Source organism: Sus scrofa, chromosome 13, assembly GCF_000003025.6.
Source record: "Sus scrofa isolate TJ Tabasco breed Duroc chromosome 13, Sscrofa11.1, whole genome shotgun sequence".
In the NCBI taxonomy this organism is placed as follows: Eukaryota; Metazoa; Chordata; class Mammalia; order Artiodactyla; family Suidae; genus Sus; species Sus scrofa.
In genome coordinates, this window is record NC_010455.5 from 67181091 (window position 1) to 67200760 (window position 19670).

The 19670-nt window shown below is 50.4% G+C and overlaps 1 protein-coding gene across 2 annotated transcripts in view; it reads left to right on the plus strand.

Moving 5' to 3' along the window:
• Positions 1–18002, plus strand: part of SLC6A1 (solute carrier family 6 member 1) — a 42307-nt gene extending 24305 nt beyond the window's left edge. Inside the window, exons 5-16 of one of the 2 annotated variants that reach the window (XM_021069340.1) lie at positions 32–132; positions 874–983; positions 2559–2691; positions 6311–6445; positions 6668–6771; positions 7030–7154; positions 8584–8696; positions 9028–9159; positions 10501–10603; positions 12480–12580; positions 13385–13552; positions 15470–18002. In XM_021069340.1, coding sequence (XP_020924999.1) covers positions 32–132; positions 874–983; positions 2559–2691; positions 6311–6445; positions 6668–6771; positions 7030–7154; positions 8584–8696; positions 9028–9159; positions 10501–10603; positions 12480–12580; positions 13385–13552; positions 15470–15574 — 1430 coding nt within the window. In that variant the 3' untranslated portion in view covers positions 15575–18002. The remainder of the gene's footprint in view (positions 1–31; positions 133–873; positions 984–2558; positions 2692–6310; positions 6446–6667; positions 6772–7029; positions 7155–8583; positions 8697–9027; positions 9160–10500; positions 10604–12479; positions 12581–13384; positions 13553–15469) is intronic. The other variant, XM_021069341.1, reaches the window with a different exon arrangement.

Genomic DNA, 19670 nt, shown 5'->3' on the forward strand with positions numbered 1-19670 from the left:
GTGAAGGTCACGGTGGCGGGTCTGCCCCCAGGTGTGGGCCTCGCCGCCGCTGTGCTCTCGTTCTGGCTGAACATCTACTACATCGTCATCATCTCCTGGGCCATCTACTACCTGTACAACTCCTTCACCACAGTGAGTGGCCCCTGGGACCTCCCCTCCAAAGGAGGCAGACGCAGACCCTGCCCTCTGCCTGCTAGAGCCAGCATTCTGCCGACAGGGCTGGTCCTCCGAGTAGGGGCAGGGCATCTTGTCCTCAGCAGTCCTTGTCTCCCCACAAGTCCTAGCATTGTTATCCCATTTCATGGGGACTGAGACAGTCTGGGTTCAAATCCTGACCCCAGTATATCAGCTGTGCAGCTTCAGGAAAGAGACTTAACACCTCTGAACCACAGTACTCTCATTTATAAAATGGGGGTAAAAATAACCCCCCCATAGGCTTCCTGTGAGGATTAAGGAGTAAATATGTGTAAAGTGCTTAGAACTGTACACAGTGAGGAAGAAGCATGTAAGTGCGCACAGGCTCAGGTGGGCAAGATTTCCTTCACGAGGTCACATAAGCAGGGAGGTGACCCCAGGATGGACAGAGGACACCTTATGGTATAGCTTGGAGAGCTGGTTTTCAGAGCAGAAAAGTTGAAGTCCAGATTCAGTCTGACATTTGGGAGCTGTGTGATCTTGGGCAAGTTGCTGCCCCTCTCTGATCTCTAAAATGGGGGTCACAATATGACCTGCACCCAGGAGTTGTTGGGAAGGGGAGGTGAGGTAATGGCTGTGAGGAGGCTCGGGGACAGTGAGGATGTGTGGGATGGGCTGGGACCACTGCTGCCAGTCCCTGGGGGCTTAAGGGATCTGTCTGTGCCACTGTGTCTGTAGACGCTGCCATGGAAACAGTGTGACAACCCCTGGAATACAGACCGCTGCTTCTCCAACTACAGCATCGTCAATACCACCAACATGACCAGCGCCGTGGTGGAGTTCTGGGAGTGAGTGTGGGGCCGTCCACAGGGGCAGTGGTGTAACCCAGAGCCAGCACGCACTGAGACACCCACAGGAGTGTGGTAAAGAGATAGGCGAAGGGCTATTTGCACTATTTGTGCAAATGTGGGCAGGGCTAAGGAAGCCGCAGGGAAGTTGAAGCCCTGTCCTCCCCCAGAGAGAGCTGGGCTGCGGAAGGGGCCGCTAGACATGGACTGTGGCCTTTGGTAGAGACACCACCTGCAGACAGAGCCACCTCCAGCAGATGGGATGCCTTCCTCAGCCTCTCTCCTCCTGCTCTCCAGGCTCCAGCCTTTGCTCAAACCTACCTAGAAGCTGAGGGCAAGGGGCCCAGTGATGCAGCCGTTGCAGTCAGCCTCTGGGGATCAGAGTGGGGTGGGTGGATCTGGAGGGCCTGGCAGAGGGCATGACCTGCATCGGCCCAGAAGAATCGCCAGGAGAGGCCAACAAAATCCCATTTCATCCTGAAAACTACTGCAGTCTACTTTGAAACCCAGAATCACTCAGGATAAAGACACACGCACACGCACTGTCCGTAGTGAAGGCCATGCTGATTATACCCTCGGGGGGGCACATCATAGAAGGCATGTGTTGGGGGCATTGATTTTCCAAAATGAGGTCCTAGGGCCCAGATCTCTTGGGCATGGAGGGAGCACCTGTGCTGGGTGGCTCCGTAGGGTCTGGGAGCAGGTGGGAGGGGTCCACTGCACCTTGGACAAGCTGCCAGGAGGAGCTGTTCTAGGAGGTGTCAGAACACGTTGTCTCTTGGTGCTGGATGCTCCTCATCTAGGCTGTCTCCTTCCAGATGAAAATCAGGTTCTGCTCCTGCTGGCTCTGCTTTCCAGCATCTGTCACATAGAGTTCTGTCACACACATGTATGTTGTTCATTCAATCATTTCTTTCATAAACATTTCCTGAGCATCTACTGTGTGCCAGGCTGGTTAGTGACAGCAGACCAGTGCTAAGAGAAAGGATGCATGGGAGGCTCTGGGGGCTCCCATGAGGCGCCTGGAGCAGCCTAGGAAAGCAGGGGCAGCTAAAGCTGAACAGCACCATAGGGAAGATGACAGGTATTGGCAGGAGGGAGGCGAGGCTTGGGCGAGGGAAGGAAAGTAGCCCCTTCTGATTAGGGCTTAAGCCCTTGCAGGGCTGCCCTGGGGCAGTTGGGCTTTGTTCTAAGGACAACAGCAAGCATTCACTGCAGGATTTTAAGCAGCACAGTGACGTGATCAGACGGTAGAAGAATGCCTGGGGCTGCAGTGGGGACAGAGCAAAAGTGAAGGTGGGGTCCTGTTGAGAGGCCCCTGAGGACATCCAGGTAAGAGGTCACTGTGGCTGAACTAAGGTGCTGGTAGGTCCCTTGAGCAAACAGTACGTTTGTTCTTCCAGTGAGTGTAATGGGTTTGTGGTTTCTGCCCATCTCCTGGAGCCCAGCTTCCATAGCTGTCAGCACCGTGACAGTGGAGGATCTCACCCATGGCCACGCCCTGGGAACCCCCAGGTCACTCCAGCCCCTACCAGTCCCATGTGACTTTCTTCCCCACTCCCAATGTTCCACCAGGCGCAACATGCACCAGATGACAGACGGACTGGATAAGCCGGGTCAGATCCGCTGGCCTCTGGCCATCACCCTGGCCATCGCCTGGATCCTTGTGTATTTCTGTATCTGGAAGGGTGTTGGCTGGACTGGAAAGGTAAGGGGTGTGCACCGTGGGGGATGGGTCTACAGAGGGATCTCTGTCCTGGCCAAGGACTCTACCTCCCAGGAACCCCATCCAGCCTTGAGTAAAGCAGGTCCCTTCATCTCTCTGTGCCTCAATTTCCTTTCCTGTAAAATGGGAATAATAAAATGACCTGCCTTCTGGGCAGTTGTAAGGATTAAAGGAAATAATGCAAGTCCAGGCCCTGAGCACAGTGCCAGGCTCACGGTGAGTCCCCTTGAGATTCCCCTTGGCCTGACAGAGCCATCGCAGCACATAGGGCAAGTGTTGCTCCTGGACCATTGAACAAACCATCCCTGAGATTTGTTCTGTTCCCAGCTTTGTTCTAGGTGTGGGTGAGCTGGAGCACGGCACATCCTGGCCTTTGGGGGACAACAGAGATGGATTGATTGATCGTTAAATAGTCAGGCCCTGTGTTCAAATAGTTCTGAGTCCAGAGCCCATCTTGGCTGCTTACATGGCTGTGTGACCTGGGGCAAGTCACTTTGCCTCTCTGAAATTCAGTTTCCTCTTCTGTAAAACAGGGCCAATAACTGCTTATCCATTTGCTTGTTGTGTGAATCAAATGGGCTGGTGATTTTTTGAAGAACTCAGCAGCTAGCAAGTGGAGTTTTGTTTTTGTTTTTATTATCAGCAAGGGCAGAGCCATGCCAAGCTGGGATATCCAGCCCAGGAACAAATGGAGATCAAACTGCCAGTCAAATCAGGGGTGAGGGTGGGGACTGGCCTCGCCGCCCCCCAACCTCTTTCCATCTTCAGACCCCATCCCAGGAGTCCAGGGGCAGAAGACGGCCGAGGCTCTCGCCAGCCTGGGCCTGAAGGAAACTCAGAGGGCAAAGGTGTTTTCTGAAGTCTTAGCATAAGTAGTGGAAAGAAAGGACTAGAACTGAATCAGTCCAGGGAGGTCGGACTACCCAAGAAGCTGAAATGAGCAAAACAGAACTGTAATGAATGCCACACTTGGGCATGGACACAGCTGACAAAAAGCTGCCCCATTGCAGGCAGATGGGACCTTTGGACCCATTGGGTTCTCAGACCTAAGACCACCATCAAAACATCCTTGCTTTGTCCCCAGGCTAGGTGAGCAGAGGGGGGCACGGTGACTCCCAGTCCAACTTCAGGAATTAGAAAAATGCCAGGCCCAAGAAGGGCTTTGGAAGAGACAGCTGGGTTTGAATCTCAGTCCCCTGGTTCTAGCGGTGTGCCCTTGGGCAAGTCACTGCACTCCTCTGAGCCTCAGTCTCCTCATCTATTAAATGGTCACAATAATATACCTTACAGGGTGGTTGCAAGGCAGCGGGGGCCAATCGATCTATACAGAGTGTGGAGCGTATGCCTTGCACACACTTGGCACTCAGCACATGACGTCTCTTATAATCATTTGTGGATGGTACCTAAGGTTCCTGCTATAGTAGGAGACTGACTACTTCTTGAGTCAGGCCCCTCTCACTGCATCTTTTGCATGAGTTGACCAATCTATCAGTAAGCATTTACTGAGCACCTACTGTATACCTAGCTCCATGCTCAAGACACATTGAAGAGCAAAACCCTGACAACAGGTATTAAGCATGTTGTATGTCCTCACGTACCCAGAGTTTCTGAGCCGCAAGGTTGATTGTACCAAGAAAACTGACCCAATGTAGGTAACACGGATGGTTTTAAATTCCTTTTTCCTAATTCCAAGTACAGTGGGTTTTCTGCTGGATCATGGTTGCCTCTCCTAAGGAGATGTCTCAGAGTCAAGTCAGGGAGATGAGACCAACCTGGAGAGCAATTCATGCTGACCAGGAAGTAGGGTCATTGAAAATTGCCCTTTCCTCCTAGTGAGCAAAGAAATGCCACTTCAGACAGTGACATTAGTCTTTTGATAATCAACTTAAAAATAACTTGTAAGGTGATTATCCTCAGTGCTGGCCCCTTTGCAGGAAATGTTGGATCAAGTTCCTTTTCTGGAAGGTAATTAGGCAGTGTGGATCAAATAACTGTTGAAAAGTTCATTCCCTTTTTTTACTCAGTAATTCCACTTCTAAGAATTTTTCTCCAGGATAGTATAGTGATCTTGCAGACAAAGTTTTATCTACAGGATGCTTAGTGTAGTGTTACTGAGACTCGCATAAAATTGGAAGTAACCTAAATGGAAAACAGTAGGGAAATTTTTAAAGGGTGGTGAGAGAATTCCCATTGTGGCTCAGTGGAAATGAACCTGACTAGTAGTATCCATGAGGATGTGGATTTGATCCCTGACCCAGCTGCAGTGTAGGTTGCAGACGGCTTGGATCTGGTGTTGCTATGGCTGTGGTGTAGGCCAGAAGCTGTAGCTCTGATTTGACCCCTAGCCTGGGAACTTCCATATGCTGCTCATCTGGCCCTGAAAAGAAAAAAAGGGTGGTGAGGAGTTCTGGCTGTGGTGCACGGGTTCGGTGGCGTCTCTGGAGCACTGGAATGCAGGTTCGATCCCCAGCTGGACACAGTCGTTATGGATTAAGGATCCCGAGTTGCCACAATTGCAGTGTAGGTCACAACTGCAGCTCGCATCTGATCCCTGGCCCAAGAACTCCGTATACCATGGGCAGCCAAAAAAAAAAGTAAAAATAAAAATAAATGAATAAATAAATAAAAGGGGTGGTGAGACCTCCTGAGGGACTGTTTCTATAATTAAAAATCGCAATGTTATGTGTCAATAAAATGGCATTCAATAAGCAAAACAAGAAACAAAGCTGTATTACTGAGTGTTTTTTTGAACCTTAAACACATTAAATGAAAAGATAAGTGTATGATTTGAACCTCATTTGAAGAAAATGTGATCGTATTTGCAAAGAAAAGTCTCAAAAGAAGACATTAAAATACTAACATCCATGGACTTATGTGTTTGTCAGGCACTGAATGAGTGTCTGCTGTATACCATGGACTGTGCTAGGCCCTGGGAAAACAAAGACGTGAGCAAGACAAGCCCTGTCCCTCTTGTAACTTATGTTCTCTGGGCTGTTGCAAGGAATTTTAATTGTGTGTGATCATGTGTAATTTTAAAATTTTCTTGTTATCCCATGTATTACGTGAACAATTTAAAGAGAAATTAAAAAATAGGGGGAGCAGGGGAAGGGAAAAATGGGTGCTGAGGGAGTTCCCATCATGGTTCAGTAGTTAACAAATCCTACTGGGAACCATGAGATTGCGGGTTCGATCCCTGGCCTCGCTCAGTGGGTTGAGGATCCAGCATTGCCGTGCACTGTGGTATAGGTTGCAGACGTGGCTCTCATCCCGCATTGCTGTGGCTCTGGCGTAGGCCGGTGGCTACAGCTCGGATTCAACCCCTAGCCTGGGAACCTCCACATGCCCTGTATGCAGCCCTAGAAAAGGCAGAAAGACAAAAAAAAAAAAAAAAAAAAAAAAAAAAAAAAAAAGTGCTGAGCTGGTTGGTTCAGATACCAAGGAGGGCCTTCAGAAGAATGGCCAAGCAGAGTGGGTTGGGAAGCCAGGAAGGCTTCCTGGAGGAAGAAGAACTGGAACCAAGCCCAGAGACACCACAGGTATGAATGTATGAAGTGGGGAAGGGGAAAGCGTGAACATGACCCTTCACCCTCTTTCCTCTCAGGTGGTCTACTTCTCGGCCACATATCCCTACATCATGCTGATCATCCTGTTCTTCCGTGGGGTGACACTGCCTGGTGCCAAGGAAGGCATCCTCTTCTATATCACACCCAACTTCCGCAAGCTGTCAGACTCTGAGGTGAGTGCCCCTCCCTTCCTGGTCCTGGGGGGCCCTGCTGGGTTAAGAGCACACCTGAGCCTTGAGCCACTGTTTACCCTCTCTAGGATAAGTTACCACACCTCTCTGACCTTAGGTCAACTGGGGCTGCTTCTTGTAGAACTGGTTTGCATGTGTAAAAGGCCCTGGGGTGCTAGGACTTTGATGATAATAATGACTATTTTTTGAACATTCTGCCTGTAGGTGTGGCTGGATGCAGCTACTCAGATCTTCTTCTCATACGGACTGGGTCTGGGGTCCCTGATTGCCCTTGGGAGTTACAACTCTTTCCACAATAACGTCTACAGGTGCTACCCCATGGCCATGCTCTTCTGTGACCACGCCCCTGGCCTTTCTCTGTGGTCTCCTCCACCCCTTTCTGAGCCAAAAACACTCTAGCCGCTACTCCCAGCTCCACCTCTTCTCTGGGAGTGGGGGTGGGCACACCTGCCCCGTAGCTCTGCCCCCCTGCCCTCTCCTCTGCCTGGCCCGTTTGTAACCCCTGCTCACTAGTTCACCTTCTTGCCAGCCCCACCCCTCCTGACTCCGCCCCTGCCTCTCTGCAGGGACTCCATCATTGTCTGCTGCATCAATTCCTGCACCAGCATGTTCGCAGGATTTGTTATCTTCTCCATCGTGGGCTTCATGGCCCATGTCACCAAGAGATCCATCGCTGATGTGGCGGCCTCAGGTCAGCACCGCACAGGGGAGGGGTGGGGGTGGGGTTGCACACCGTACAGGCTTGGGGTCTTCATCGCCATCACCGTCACAGGGGCTCGCTGGCCTTGAATGGCAGTGTCCCTATTACCAGCAGTGCACTGAGCGTTGACGTGGACTGTGAATTTGTCCAACACTGTGGGGTGGACGTTGTTGTTATCCCCATTTCATAGCTGAGGAAACAGACTCACTGAGCTCACCTGCCCAAGTTCATGGAGCTCAAAGGGGGTGGAACTGGAGTTGACCCCAGACCTGGCTGATTGCAAAGCCAGGCACTTCTAGCATGACCTTGGACATCTGTGGAGAAAAGATATATTCTTGCCCTCTGGAATTTAAACTTTGGTGCAACCCAGACATGTTCACTATTGTGACTCAAAGCACTCACTTCAGTGCTTTTGTCCCAGCTCCAAAAATGTTCTCAGTAAGTGGGCTGTGCCCACTCTGCTTGCCACTTAGTCTTCCATGCTCAGCCAGCATAAGGGACCCACTGTGTGTAGGGCAGAGCCCCCAAGGCTCAGGGAGGCGTGTGACTTGTCCCTTCCCTGCCATGGAGAGTTGGGTGGGTTGTGCAGAAAGGAACGTTCTCCACTGAGGTCCTAATATCCCTACCATCTTATTTCTTTAAAACTTTCCAGCCACCCCAGTTTCCAGAGCCAGACCCCAGGAAAGTTACATTCCCTTTCCTTCCTCCCAGGCTTTCCCTGATCTCTTGAATACCCTCCCAGACACTCATATACAGTATGTCCCAAAAGGAGGAGTTTCCATCATGGCTCAGTGGTTAACGAATCGGACTGGGAACCATGAGGTTGCAGGTTCAATCCCTGGCTTTGCTCAGTGGGTTAAGGATCCAGCATTGCTATGAGCTGTGGTGTAGGTTGCAGAGGTGGCTTGGATCCCACGTTGCTGTGGCTCTGGTGTAGGCTGGTGGCTATAGCTCCAATTCGACCCCTAGCCTGGGAACCTCCATATACAGTGGGAGCCGCTCAAGAAATGGCAAAAAAAAAAAAAAAAAAAAAAAAAGGAGCTCCTTCTCAAGTCTTCCCCTACCCTGTGTCCCCATGGCAGCAAAGGGGTCCAACACCCAGTGCCCAGGACCAGCCCATTGTGCCTGCTGAGTATCTCTCCATCTGGGCTGCCCTCTGCACCTGCACCATCCCCACCACTGGCCCGGCCACTGCAGTCTCTTATTTCATCTCACAGGTCCCCCTTGGCTCTGAACCAAACTCTATAACCTCCTGCACTCCCCTCATCCCCCCGTTTCCTCATCTAGAAGAGGAGGCTGACAATACTCACAGGAAAGATTCTTCCGAAGATGAGATGAAATAAAGCTTGGAAGCTGGCATGCTAGGGATGCCAGGTGCTCAGTATCTTTCGTTTTTTTCTCTCCTCCCCTCCTGCCACAGGCCCCGGGCTGGCGTTCCTGGCATACCCAGAGGCAGTGACACAGCTGCCCATCTCTCCCCTCTGGGCCATCCTCTTCTTCTCCATGCTGCTCATGCTGGGCATTGACAGCCAGGTGAGGCCACTCTCCCTGGCACCTTGAGGGGCCCCCGCCCAGCCTCCTTGGTCTAGACCAAGCAGAGAAAGAGCCCATTGTCTTAGGCCCCCAAGAAGATGGCCAAGAGTTTCAGACCCCCAGAAGGTTCCACCCTGTGAGATTTCAGGGATCAGCTCAGCCACCTTCCCCATTTTTCAGATGGGGAAACAGATGCCCAGAGGGAAAAGACTTTCCCAAGGTCACTGAGGGAGGCAGAGGTGGGCAGGCCAGGCTCCAAGGGCTCTCCTTGCACTGCTGGTCCCAGAGGGTCAGGCTTTGGGGTTGGGGGCTGACCTCCACTTCCCCCCAGTTCTGCACCGTGGAGGGCTTCATCACTGCCCTGGTGGACGAGTATCCGAGGCTGCTCCGCAACCGCAGGGAGCTCTTCATCGCTGCCGTCTGCATCGTCTCCTACCTGATCGGCCTCTCCAACATCACCCAGGTGGGCACACCAGTTCTGCCCACCCAGGGCCACTTCCCAGTCCCCCTGCCCCAGGCTGTCCCATCCCACCCTTCCTCCACTCGTTGAGCATCATCTGCATGCCAGACTCTGAGACCTGAGCCACACGGGGTCTCTGCCTTCAAGGGGCTCCAGGCTGGTGGGAGACACTCTGAGCTGGAAATGAGAGGACTGAGCTAGAAAACACAGCCTCCACCCCAACGCGAGGCCCCAGGGATTGCTTCCTGTTGGGGGGTGGCGTGCAGGGCTGAGCTTGAAAGACTCACAGAATTAACTGGAGAGTCGAGTGGGAGTTGGGCCTTTGAAGTTGACACTGCCCCTTCCTCTCATCCCCACGTTTCTATTTCTACCCAGAGTCATGAGCGGTGCTGTCTGCCTTCAAGGGCCTCTCATTCTCATCACAAGACAGACACACAACTGAGCAATTACCCAATAGATATCAATGACCCTAAAGTCATGAGCACAGCGCTGTAGGTGTGCTCTGATGCAGGATTTACAAAACCAGCCCAGGGTCCAAATACAGTCCTACTGTGGGCCTGGCATGACCCTAGAGAGTCAGCAGTTAACTGTTCTCTTGGAGCTGACATTTTAGTGAACAAGATGTGCAAATTGGATCATTAAGTGCTGTGAAGAAAAGAGGATAGTGGGACAGAATGACCAGCAGGGGTGGGAAGGATGCGGCCTCAGACAGAGTAACCAGGGTAGTCCCTCTGAGGAAGTGGCAGGTGAGCTGAAACTCACAGGGTGAGGAGGAACCAGCCAGGGGAAGCTCTTGCTAGGGAAGGAAAGCACAGCAGGTGCAAAGGCCCTGGGGTGGGAATGGCCTTGGTGAGCTTGAGGGACAGAAAGAAGGCCAGTTGGGGTGGGGACAGAGGGAGCAAAGGGGCAAGTGTGTAGAAACAGATCTTGCAGGACTTTCCAGGGAAGGCATTTGGATTTTATTGCCTTTTATATCTCTTTACTTTTTTAATGTGTTATATTGCTGCCTTATTTAAGCTGTGGAAGGTTTGAATCAGGGGAGACACATGACTGATTTAATATTGTGGACAGGTGGCTCTGGTGACCAGCTCCTCCCTCTGCCCTCTGGCCTTTCCAGAAATGGGGCATTTCCCTCCACCACCTGGACATTTTCATCCCAGTCCCTAGAGTCAGTGCCCACATCCTTTCAGGGTTGTAAGACCTCTGTGCTTCCTTTAATCTACCCTCAAGCCTTCTTGCTGCAGTGTAGCCTAATCCTAACGTGCAAAGCCCGTGTTGCACGGGCACTGAGTGCACTGGGCACTGGAGGAAGTGAGCCCTCTCTCACCTCTTTTCTTCTTGCAGGGGGGCATTTATGTCTTCAAACTCTTTGATTACTACTCTGCCAGTGGCATGAGCCTGCTGTTCCTCGTGTTCTTTGAATGTGTCTCCATTTCCTGGTTTTATGGTGAGCGGTGACCCCACCCCCTTCCTCACTCAGTCATTCATTCCTTTCTTCAATCATCACTCAGCAAATACAACTTGAACACCAGGCCCTTTCCATGATTAATTTTTTTGGTCCTCACAGCCATTCGATGCAGTTAGCACAGAACATCCCATGTTTAGAAGATGCCATAAGAAGAAGTTTTATATTAAACTCATTTAAAATGGCAGTGAAAATTTTTTCATAAATTTTGGGGAAAAGGTTTGTTTGAAGAGTTCCCTGGCAGTCTAGTAGTTAGGACTCAGTGCCTTCAACTGCTGCAGCCAAAAAAAAAAAAGTTTGAGGTTTTTGTTTGTTTGTTTTCTGTCTTTCAGGGCCACACCCACAGCATATGGAGGTTCCCAAGCTAGGGGTTGAATTGGAATTGGAGCTACAGCTGCCGGCCTACACCACAGCCCCAGCAATGCCAGATCCAAGTCAGTCTATGACCTACACCTCAGCTCACAGCAATGCTGGATCCTTTAACCCACTGAGAGGCCAGGGATCGAACTCGCATCCTCATGCATACTAGCCGGGTTTGTTTCTGCTGAGCCACAATGGGAACTCCTGAGATTTTATCTAGAAAGGGAAAATTGGAACTACAGAAATGTTCTGAAGTTCAATATTTTTCAAAAGCTAGGCTATGATTAAAAGTACACACAGAGTTCTTTTGTGGTGCAGTGGGTTAAGGATCCAGCGTTGTCACTGTAGCAGCTGCGGTCACTCCTGTAGTGCAGGTTCGATTCCTGCCTTGGGAACTTCTGCATGCCATGGGTACAGCAAACAAACAAACAAACAAACAAACAAAAAACCACTTTCTTAGAACAAAGAATGTAGGAAATGAAGATTTTTATTTGTTTATCTTGTGGCCCAAGTTTGCAGATCCAACTGCATGATAGTCAGAAGGCTGTCCTTCCTTGCATTTCAGTTATCACACACAGCAAGGTGGTGTTTTTGGAAGGCTTATTCTCCAGGGTCCCTCTGGTCCTTGGTGTTCACCGTATCTTCTTTGCAGTCCTGCCACCTCTGCCTCCTCGTAAATTTCCCTTCCATTGCTCTTCACAGGTCTAATGCTGTCAGGTCCTCACTGTCAGGGACTTTGCTTTTAATCTGAGCAATGCCCAGGGTTACTCTCCTGAATTTCATGACCTCTGCAGTTTGGGTGGGTTTTTGTTTTTGTTTTTGTTTTTTTGCAAGATTTGTAGTTCGTATTTGCAGTCTCCCTCCAGTTGCTTATGGCATTAGGTCCACAGGGAAAACCACCCCTGCCCAGCAAAGCATTGAAGGCATAGTTGGGAGAGATGTTGAGTTGGGGAGACAGAGCGATGGGGCCACTTCTTCTAAGTCCTTTTGTGAGTGGACATTTTTACATTCAGATAACTTGCATTCCCTTGCACCCCATTTGCTGGAGGATTTGTTTTGTGTGTGTGTGTGTGTGTTTGCCTTTTCTAGGGCCTCTCCCACGGCAAATGGAGGTTCCCAGACTAGGGGTCGAATCGGAGCTGTACCCAATGGCCTACTCCAGAGCCACAGCAATGTGGGATCCGAGCCGCTCACGGCAACACTGGATCCTTAACCCACTGAGCAAGGCCAGGGATCGAACCCGCAACCTCACAGTTCCTAGTCGGATTCATTAACCACTGCACCACGACGGGAACTCCCATTTGCTGGGGGATTTGGTCATTGAATAAGGACCTCCCCACCCCCGACCCCAGAGCATTAGCTCCATGTTACAGATGAGGAAGCTGACACTCAGAGAGGTTAGGTGACTTGTCTGAAGTCACACTATGAAAAAGCAGCAGATCAGGGCCTTGAGCCCAGACCTCACCCATGCCTCCTGCTCTCCCTCCACTTGTCACAGGTGTCAACCGATTCTATGACAACATCCAAGAGATGGTCGGCTCCAGGCCTTGCATCTGGTGGAAGCTCTGCTGGTCCTTCTTCACCCCCATCATTGTGGCGGTAAGAACAGGCCAGACCAGCCCTGGGGTGCTCAGGTCCAGAGAGAAATTTATGGAGCCAAAGGCAGGTGGAAGAGGCCCACAGACCCCTGTTCCCTAGTAATACCACACTCTCCCATTTGTGCTGAGCATCTGCTCTGTGCCCTGTACTGTACCAGCGTCCTCACTAACCTCAGCAGGATGGGCGTTACTGCCCCACTTTACTGCTGCGGCCCCGGGCTTACTCAGCCAGCATCACCCAGCAGGGTGGTGCTGAGCTCAAACTGGGTCACCTGATTCTAAAGCCAAACCATTGGCACAGGGAGGCCTCTTGTCCTCAACATCCCTCGTTCCCTCCTGCAAGGGGCTCCTGGGAGGGGCTGCCCTTGGTCCTTGCAGGGTGCTGGGTGACTGCACAAGGGCACCCAGCCAACGGCAGACAGTTGCGGGGGGGCAACATTGTACCCTTGTTCTGCTTGCCAAACTGCTTAGCCTGGAGAACGGGGTGCCTTTTTCTGTTGGTCCTCCCAGAGGAGCCCCCATTTGCAGTTGGTCCCTCAGAGAGGGCACCATCTTCATAGGGCTCTCCCACCAGGGCTGTCCTTTTCTATTGGTCCCCCCAGGTATGGTGGCTTTTTCTATTAAACACAAAGGCACCTTCTGTCCTGGCAGTGGCCTTGGGTGCAGGATTCCCAAGATGCTGGGTCCTTGTGAGGGTCAGCCCTAGGGCAAGGCTGGAGGTCAGTGGACCTGTCAGCTGCAGGGTTTGGGGGGAGGCATGGCTGTCCAGTCTTTGCGACCCCCTGCCCCCACCCCCCCCCCGCAGGGTGTGTTCATTTTCAGTGCTGTGCAGATGACCCCTCTCACCATGGGAAGCTACGTTTTCCCCAAGTGGGGCCAGGGTGTGGGCTGGCTCATGGCCCTGTCTTCCATGGTCCTCATCCCCGGATACATGGCCTACATGTTCCTCACCCTAAAGGGCTCCCTGAAGCAGGTAAGTCCTCTCTTTACCCTTTGTGTCGCTGGGCCCCTTTCTTCCCTCTGATGGACAAACCCTACCCTTTTGGAGCACAGTCTAACTGGGGATACAGACAAGTTGATAGCCAATGAGAATAGAGTGTCAGAGGTCACGATTGGGATGAACCAGGGAGATGGGGCCGCCCTGCCTGGGTAGAAGAGGGTTGGAGATAGCTTCCTGAAAGGATAGCAAAAAGGAGGTCTAAGGATAAGCCAGACTTAAGTCGAAGCAGAAAGAATATTCCTGGAAGGGGATAGGAAGCATGTGCAAAGGCCCGGGGGTATAAACTGATCCATGTGGCTGGAGGGTAGAGTGGAGAGGAGTGCAAGGGGGTGATAAGAGGAATATAAGAAAGTTGGGCCAGATCAGGAAGGGCTTTGAAAATCAGGGCAAGAACTCTGGACTTTATCCTGAGAGCTGTGGGGAGCCATTGAGGTTTCAGAGCAGATGAAGTTTGAGATCAGATGTGTTAGGATCTTAACTCTAGGTTTCATATGAGGCACACTGCCCCCAGCAGGGGCCCACTAGCACAGGCAAAGTCCACATCAGCTCTTTGTTAAATTACATTGAACTCTTGAGTGAAACAGGTGGTGCTGGAGGCACCCAGGTCCTGAGACGCTGAAGGAGTAAGTATAGGCGGGGGAGTTTCCCTGAGGAGGGGTGGAGGGCCACAGCTAGGCTCTCAACCTTATTTCCCACCAAGACGTACCTGCCAGACCCACTCAGAGCCAGAAAGAAGGGCTCTAAGGTCTGCAGCTTAGGGAAGATGGTGGGTTGTGTGCAGCCCCCAGAAGTGCTGGGCTAGCTCCTCCCTTGACAGGTAAAGAAACTGAGGCCCCAAGTGGGGAAGCTGCTTCTGCATCCCTTGCAGTCATGTCTGAGCAGAGCCTCGGCCTTACAGCCCTTTCTTCCAGCTTCAGGGCCAGTGCTTTTGTTTTCCGATTGGCTGCTGAGTGAAAAGGTCTGAGAGAGGCAGAGGGGGTGGGTTTGTAGAAGAAAGCACAGCCTGTGCAAAGGCCCAGTGGTGAGAAAGGGTCAGGCCTGTCTGAGGACAACACACTGTCCGATGGGACAGGATGGCAGGGGCATTTGCAGGGAAGGTATGTGTGTGGGGGAGGGGGGTGTCACTCATTCCACAGACATGTTTGGAACACCTGCTGTGTACCAAACACTATTAGCACTGGAGACACAGCCATGAGCAAAACTCCCACCCTCATACAGCTTACATCCTAGGAGGGAAAGATCAACAATGAACACAAAATCATGTGAGATGGGATATGTCCTGTGGAGAAACCTAAAGTTGGAAAGGGGTCTTGGGTGTGCTGGGCAAGGCCTGGCTGAAGCGATAACACCCAGCAGAGACCTAGGGAGGAAGAGATGTAGCTGTGTAACCAGGCAGAGGGTAGTACAAGGGCAGAGGCCTGAGCAGGCTCTTGCTTGGTGTGTGGAAAGAGCAGCGAGGAGGCCAGTGTGTCTGGAGCTGGGTAAGTGAGGGGCTGAGGAGAGAACATTGAGGTCTGAGGTGACAGGGGCCCAATCAAGGGGGGGCCTTGCAGGATTTGGTGAAATGGGAGCCACTGCTGGGTCCTGAGGAGCAGAGAGACGTGATCTGACTTCTGTTTGAATATAACCTTGTCTCCTGCCGCTGGGGTATTGAAAATGGAATGAAGGGGATGAGGGGCAGAAATGGAATGGGGGTACCAGTGGGGAGATACTGTGATAACCAAGGAAGAGAGGTGGGCGTGGCCCCCACTGGGGGCTGCCCAGGGGAAGGGGGCAGAGTCTGGGTGCCCCTTGCAGGCAGAGACCCAGAGAGGCTGGAAAAAGAAGGTGGGCGGGGAAGAGGGGGCCAGCCGGCTTCCATCCCAGCCCCAATCCTCCCGCTGTCCGCAGCGCATCCAGGTCATGATTCAGCCCAGCGAAGACATTGTTCGCCCCGAGAATGGCCCGGAGCAGCCTCAGGCCAGCGGCTCGGCCAGCAAAGAGGCCTACATTTAGGGGTGCGGAGCGGCTCGCCCACCCACACTCTCGCCCCCACCCTGGCTGCACACGACCACCACTTGATGTCTGAAGATACCGTCTAGCTCAACCTACCTCGAGTGGCGAGTCCAGACACCATCACCATGCAAAGAGAGGGAGGTGGGGACAGTCACACCCCCGTGGGCCCCCACTATGGGTGAAGATGCTCGATGGCTCCGGCACCTGCGGGCTGGTGACCTTTTTAATCCGGGCCCCATAAGCATCAAGCAGTTGGCCTGTGTGACCGCTGCGCTAGATCATTTTTATTCCGCCAGCGAGTGCGAAGTGCTCCTGGCTTTTAGTTGCATTCCTGACTGTTCTCTTACTGCCGAAACCCATGACTGTTACCTTGGACTTCGGTTCGGTCAGAACGCTGCTCTGTGCACGTGAAGAGGGCAGTTTGTATAATGGGCATTTCTAGGGAGAGCTCACTCTTAAGAGCAGGGAGCCAGGAGAGCTCTTTCAGTTTTTGGTTTTTTCCTTCCCGAGGCAGCTCGACAGCACCCCCCCCACCCCGCACCCCGCCCCCGGTTCGTATCACCAGAGCTGCTTTTTCTCAAGCCATCCGCATAGTGTCCTATTCCCCAGCCACTCGGCTGAATGGGCATCTCTGCACTAAGCTTTCCCAACCCCCACTCCTGGCCAGGGCCTTCTGATTGTGCCCGGCCGGCAGCGATCCTTCCAGACCGGTCCTGCTCCTGGGAAAACTGCCACAAGCACAACTGACTTTGCTATCACCGTTTTGTGGGGCCTGAGATCCCGCTGGGGAAATTCCCTAATAGGAGGAGCCCCAGTTTCTCTTAGGCTGCCAGGTTTTCCAGAGCACAGAACCGTTGCAGAGCAAATGTTATCTGTCTCCCACACTGCACCCCAGTCACGGCTGCTGCCTTCAGAGTTCCCACTGTGGCTCAGCAGGTTAAGAACCCTGTCTGTGAGGACCCAGGTACCCTCCGTGGCCTAGCTCAGTGGGTTAAGGATCTGAGGTTGCCTCAAGCTGCAGTGCAGGTTGCAGATGCAGCAAGGATCCGGCGTCGCTGTGGCTGTGGCTGTGGCTAGGCTGCGATTCCACCCTTAGCGTGGGAACTTCGTTTTGCCACAGGTGCAGCCCTAAAAAGAAAAAAAAAAAGTTTGCTGCCTTCCCCCTTCTCTGAAATTCTTGAGCAGGAATCCCCTCACTGCCACTAAAATACCCAGCCCCAGTAACTGAGGAGCTAGTGTTCATCCGCCCCCACGTGCTTCCAAAATTAAAACTGCTTCGGTGAGAAGTAGTGTTCTTTCCTTTTTGAAATTGGGCTCCACAGTGGTGGTGGCAAATCGGGTGAAGACTTTCTTGCAAGCTTCAGTAACTCAGCGTTTCTCACTTGCCAGGAACATGGGTTCCCATGTAGCAAATCCTACGTCGTGCCCTGTACTCCTTAGCTAGTTAACTCACGAACTGTGTTTTACGACTAATCCTTAATAACCATGGTAAATAACTGTGACTGTGGGGTTTTTAATCTGTCATTCTCATCTGAAAGTGACCAGCATACCAGTTCTTGCAATAAGGTTTTATCCTCAGATTATTAAGCACATTATTGTAGAAGAAAAAAGAGTCTGTGTACACATATAAATGCACACATATGTACATTCATCCTCACCCGTGGTACATAAAGTCTCATTTGATATTGTGTAGGAAACCTAAAACCTTTTCCTGAAGTCATCTGTAAAATAGTCTCATTCTTAAGGCATCGTGAATGCCATCTGGTGAATCCAGGATCGAAATGCATACGTATTGTTAACTTATAGGGTTTAGAACAAAGGAACCCTTCACTGTCTCATGGTCCCACCCCCCATTCTTTGTGTGAATTCCTTTAGAATAAGGGCAGGAAGAATTCTAACTTTCTCTTTGTTCTTCAGCCTGAGATGGAGAACAAGTCTTCCGAAGACAAAGGCAGTGTGGTATTTAATGTTTGTAAGCAAATCTAAGTGAGATGTTTGGCAAGAAATCCCTTAACTGATTTCCATCCAAACCTAATATAGCACAATATTATGTGTCGTAAACTTACTGTGAGAACTGTGAATATGTGTTCCTTTTTTAGTATTTGCCCTGGGGAGGGAGAGATATTGTATTATCATATATGCTTTTTTTTTTTGCAATAAGGATTTATTCTCAGAACACCAAGTAAATCTATCTCTATATTAAAAAATATATGTAATATATACATATTCAAACTATATACAGAGCCTGTTTTAAGAAAAATTACAGTATTATTTAGTAAAATTATCTGTTCTATGGACCAAATGTAAAATATTTATAAATGAAGATGCATTTTAAATGTCTATAAATGGTGTCATAACTAGAGCACGGGCGTTATGTACGTTTCTAAGAATATAGAGGAAAAGTAATAAAGGTTCTATGATATACAATGTCAGACCTTTAATTCTTGGGTTGGGGCACAACAGCCTCTTTCATTAGAACAACAACAGATATACACAAAACTTTTTTCCCCAGCAGAGAGAAAGAGAGATTTGGGCTCAAAATCCAGGGAGATGGAGCTGAACTTCCCCTAAAAGTCTTAGAAGGAGTGGATAGAAAGTGATTCTGAGCCATATAAAGGAAGTGCTTTCACTGTTTTAAGAATCTTTAAGGTAATCAACTAAATAAAGATCTAAACCTGGGGTAATGGGAGCACATTTCGTTAACAACCACACTCATTCATTCACTCGTAATTCATTCCTCAAAGTATTTAATTTTTAAATCTTATTTAGAAAAATTTGAACTTAACAGAGTAGTTGTAAGCATGGTTCAACAGACTCCCAGATTCATCAGTTATTGACATGTTTCCACTTTGCCCATCAGGGTTCAATCTGGAAGAAGCAGAGCCACTATAAGCATTATGAAATAAGGGACAAGACCTTATACAGCTGTGAAAGAAGTTAGGAAGTAAGGGCCTGAAAGAGGCTGGAGATCAGAGGAAAGTCACTCATCGGGTGAGCAGCCAAGGAGGGGGCATTAACAGTTCCTCGCTGCTCCTTTGCACAGTGTGGCATTCATGATGCGCCCCCTCCCCACTGCATTTCAGTGGACCGTCCATGTGGGAGCTGAATGAGACTCAAAACCAGCACAAGGTAACCCTGTTGTGTCTACTGAGTGAAATGAGCCCTGAGAGCCCACACTCTATTGTGCTTGCTCCCAGCACAGGGAAAAGGCAATGATGTTGCAAGAAGTACCCAACTCCACCTTGTTCTGTGGTGGCATAGCAGGTTAAGATGTGGGTTCGATCCCTGGCCAGGGAACTTCCACATGTTAGGACACAGAAAGAAAAAAAAAAAAAAAAAAAAAAGGAAAAGAAGAGAATAAACACCCAACTCCTAAGGAAGCCTGTCATATTTTTTCTTGCTTGAATTTTTTCCCTTCCCACTTATATTGAAAACAGTGTCATAGAAGGAAAGGGAAAGATATGGTAACCCATGCCTTCTTTCCCTTACTTGTTAGTTAGCTGAAGGTAGTGAGTACTGGCAGAATGTGTGCATATCAAGAAGTGAAATTAAAACAGTTTTGTGCAGTTTCCTACTATTCTGGTGGGAACAAAATGCATATGCATATGTGCAAGCTTCCAAGGACGGTTGTGTGATTCCCGCACAAATTAAATGGGCTTATATTTGCATTTGCTCACTATAAAGATGAAGAATAAAATCATGCTGAAGATTTGGAGTTTGTTTCCTTTACTTAGAATGACATTAAATAGCAAATTAAAAGACACCATGACTAGTTCAGGGAAGAACCATGAAAGAAAGGAAAAGCCTTGTAAATGGGGCTTCTTTCCTGCCCTTTAAACAAGAGGCCCTGCATTTCCCTTTTGTGCTGGAACCTGCAAATAAAACACTGGCCCTGGGGAAAGTCCTGGGAAGGCTGTTGCCTCCCTCTGCCTAGAATCTGCTTCTGGACACCTGGTGGATGCTGCAGAGACAGTAGTCCACTGGACAAGGGAGAGTAAGGACAAGCCCTGCCCCACCAGAATTTCTCTGCACATGAGCCTTTTGCTGCACCTGACTCTGAAGACCTTTCAGAGGGTAAAGACTCCTGTTTCACGTC